Genomic DNA, 3,968 nt, shown 5'->3' with positions numbered 1-3,968 from the left:
CGGAGATGGTGGAGCGGAGGGGCCCGGGGAGGCCCCGCACCAACGGGGTAAGCAGGCACCCTCCCCGCACTCGCTCGGCGCGCCCCGAGGGGCCTTGCGGCCGGGCGCCCCTGCCGACCCCGCTCCGAGAGCACGTGGGCGCCCCCGCGGCCCTGGGGCGGGGGTGCGGGCGGGGCGCCCGGCCGGGCAGCTTCCTTTTCTGCTGCCTGCCTGGGAGTGTCGTCCACACCCGCTCCGCCATGACCCTGGCAGTGTTTGACCTCGTAAAAGTTTGTGTCTTTATGGCATTTCCAGGCCCCGAGACCCAGCCACCCCGGTGGTGGCCGCCTTCCCAGAGTGTGCGGGGCCTGCCCGGGGCCCTTGCGGAGGTCACGGGGTCTCGCTGACTTGGTGTTGAATGGCTCACCAGGCAGAAAGGCTCAGCAGGGTTTCTGGGAAGGCCCTCCTCCTCTCTCTGCTTACTCAGAGGAGAGGCCGCACACCCAGAGACACCAGCAGTGACCTGTCCGCCCCACCGGTCTGCCCACCGCAGTCGAGTAACCGCCCTAAATGCGCCGGCTCTAGGCGTTTCTTCCTTTAGCTCTGCACCCCCCAGTTAGCCCGAGAGAACTACCCCAACCGCAGCCCAGTTCCGCAGTCCTTGGAGGCTGCTGGGCTGCATGATTTGAGAGGGGCCAGGCTTGGGCACACAGAAGGCTCAGGCAGTAATGGCAAGTCCTGCCAGCTGACCTCAGGACTGAGAAGTGGTTGATCAGGTTCCCTGAGGCCCGCTTCTGTGCCAGAGTCCCTGCAGCTCCTGCCAGGGCAGTTGGCTCCTGCACTAGGCCAGCCCTTCCAATCCCGGCCTTGTTTGCCCTGGTCCTTCTGACCTCCTTGGTACGGGTAGGTTGCCTCCTTCTTATATAGACCTTTGTGGACGGCTGGTTCTGCTGGCCAGATGTCCCCCCTTAGCGAATGGAATTAGAGACGGACTTGGACCTGGGGGAATCTGAACCTTCCACTGCTCTGCTGGGGCTGGAAAACTGGGGCTAGCCCAGTTTTTGAGAGATGTTGTCTATTTTTTGTCTTTTGTATTCTGATTGCCCCCTTGGCTGCCTAAATCTTGTGGGATCATCTTCTTCAAGCCTCTTTCAGAACATGCATTTGTCGTTTTAGGAGAATGTATTTACCGGGCAATCAAAGATCTATACCTACATGAGCCCGAACAAATGCTCTGGAATGCGTTCCCCCCTTCAGGAAGAGAACTCAGTTGCACATCACGAAGTCAAATGCCAGGGGAAGCCGTTAGCCGGAATCTACAGGAAACGCGACGGTAAGCCTCTGAAATGGCCCTGTTCTGACCACAGCTGGCCGGCTCACATCCTGCAGAATAATGTAAATGTGCTAAATTTTTATCCAGCCTTTTCAAGCCAAAGTTCAAAAGGTTTGAACCATGTTTGGTCTTGCTGCTGGGAAACATAGACAAGGGGGAAAGAGCTGCCTGTTCCAGGGCGTGTGCCCTATTGGTCTGACAGGTTCTCCCTGCTTTCACAAGAGTTAGTGTGTCCTTCAGGCTTGATTATCTTGCCGAGTTGCAAAAATACGGCACCTGGCCTGTTGTTAGAGAGGCTCACAGGTGCTAAAAGTACAGACATTATGAGTCTAGGTTGTCCGGAACAGGCACTTGCACTCCCGCTGAGTCCTGTGAACCTAAGGAACTGATTTCCTTCCCTTTTATGAGCTGGCCTTGACCTCAGTTCTAAAGTTTCTTTCTACTCAAGTGTTCAGTGCTAGTCTCTGAAGCATCACACTCTGGAATGAGATTTGGGGTTAAAATATTGAGCAAGAAAATTAACAGCTATTGAAAATTCTGTCTGGCCCTGCAAAACACGCTGAGACCTCTTACACATCTTGCTCTTAACCCAAATATTCCCTTTTAAAGCTGAGGTCGGGGCGGGGGCGGGCGCCGGTGCGTGTGAGCTTTCCCCAATTCACCGTGCCCCCTTCTGATTAAACCTTGCCTTAGAGAAGCAGAACTCTGGCTATCAGCAGCTCCGTACAGGGAAGCTTTGTATTCGTTAACAGGAAGTGCCGTAAGGGATGGGGGGGTAGCCCAACCTCTGGGCCAGATCTGAGACCCAGGGGCAGGAGCCAGCCCTCTGCCTGATTCCCCCTGGTACATAGGGTGATGTTACTTCATATGACTTAAGGTTCCAATCCTAGCTCTGCCATTTATGAAAGGAAGGGACGTGGGCAGTTTGCTACTCTTTTCTGAGCCTCCATTCTCTCTGTACAGTGGCAGAGAAAGGAGTCCTACAGGACCATTCTGAAGATCAGTTAAAGAGCAGGTGCAGATGGGCTTTGTGAGGGAATTCCCTGGTGGCCCAGTAGTTAGGACTCGGCTCTTTCACTGCCCTGGACCCCGGGTTCAGTCCCCGTTCGGGGGAATTAAGATCTCAAAAGCCATGCAGTGCGGCCAAAAAGAGGAGTGGGGGGCGGCTTTGTGAGCGCTCGAGCATCACGGCCTGCCCCTCCCCGCAACTCAGCGTAGGCAGCACTCAGAACAGCAGTCACCACACTGGGTTGGGGAAGGGGCTCTTTTGAGATGGCGCTCAGCCAGTCTCACATCCCTTCTGGAACGGAGCAGGATGTAGATTGTCCTAAATGGGGACACGGGGCACAAGCTAGCTGGTTTGACTCGTAGTGTTACTACATGGTGACAGTCAGAATTGGGGGCTGAAGGAACATTGGAGGAGACCCCAAGGTCCAGGTTCTTGTCCATGATTCTAGACCTTTTTCCTGCCTTGATGCAGACTCAACATGACCGCTGATGTTCACGAGCACCACCCACTTCTAGGGTCACGCCCGATGCCTTACCTCCACCCAGGAGGGCGTACAAGGAGCAAGAATGGTCTGGATGGGTGCTGATGTATTTATTTTTCTCTTTTGTTTATTGAGATATAATTCTGATATCCTGAAGTTCACCATTTTAAAGGGTACAATTCAGTGGTTTTTAGCATATTCACAGATATGTGCAACTATCACCTCTGTTAAACTCCAGTACATTTTCATCACCCCAAAAAGAAACCCTGTACCTATTCACAGTCGCTCCCCATTCCTCCCTTCCCCCAGCCCCAGGCAGCCACTAATTTATTTCCCATCTCTATCTATGGATTTGCCTATTCCGGACATTTCATATAAATGGAATCATCTAATATGTGGCCTTTTGTGTCTGGCCTCATTTACTCATAATGTTTTCAGGGTTCATCCATGTTGTAGCCTATGTCAGTGCTTCGTTCCTTTCTGTGGCTGAATAATATTCCATCCTGCAGATGTACCACATTTTCTTTACCCATTCATCATTTGATGGACGTTCAGGTTGTTTCCATTTTTTGACTATTATTAATAAGCTGCTGCAGACGTTCATATACAGGTTTTTGTGTAGACATCTGCTTTTAATTCTCTTGATAGATTCCTAGAACTAGAATTGCTGGGTCATATGGTAACTCTATGTTTAACATTTTGGAGAACTGCCAAATTCTTTTCCAAAGTGACTGCACCATCTTACATTCCCACCAGCAATGTATTATTTAATTATCTGTTAAAAGTAAAATCTTTTTTGGAAAAAAAAAAAATCCAACACTGGTGCTCCACAACTATTTTTAGTAACAAGTCATTGGCGACATCCCTCACAACACACTGACTGGTGTTGGGGCACCGTGCTGGGAACCACTGTGAACACTGGGCTTCGACCCTGTTAGAACAGGGAATTAAAAAAAAAAAAGAAAGAAAGAAAACGAGTCTGAAATGAATCACGCCAGGCAGCTAGCTCTTGGGGAAGAGGTCTTTGCTGGGGAGAGGTTCTGCTTTATTGCCTTACTCCTGTCCACCAACACTGGCCCACCCTTTAGGAATTTAGCTTTTTTCCCTGGGGTCTGCAGCCCATTTCCTGAAAAGCCATTGGTCGAGCCCTCACGCCAGTGTTGCTG

The 3,968-nt window shown here is 51.6% G+C and overlaps 1 protein-coding gene across 1 annotated transcript in view; it reads left to right on the top strand.

Annotated features, from left to right (window-relative positions):
* Positions 1-5: 5 nt before the first annotated feature.
* KMT5A (lysine methyltransferase 5A) overlaps positions 6-3,968 on the top strand; it is an 11,417-nt gene continuing 7,454 nt past the window's right edge. Inside the window, exons 1-2 of the mRNA XM_007448669.1 lie at positions 6-47; positions 1,156-1,312. Coding sequence (XP_007448731.1) covers positions 6-47; positions 1,156-1,312 — 199 coding nt within the window. The remainder of the gene's footprint in view (positions 48-1,155; positions 1,313-3,968) is intronic.

This window comes from Lipotes vexillifer, unplaced genomic scaffold, assembly GCF_000442215.2.
Source record: "Lipotes vexillifer unplaced genomic scaffold, Lipotes_vexillifer_v1.1 scaffold21, whole genome shotgun sequence".
Taxonomy (NCBI): Eukaryota; Metazoa; Chordata; class Mammalia; order Artiodactyla; family Lipotidae; genus Lipotes; species Lipotes vexillifer.
This window is presented reverse-complemented; position numbering and strand designations above follow the sequence as displayed.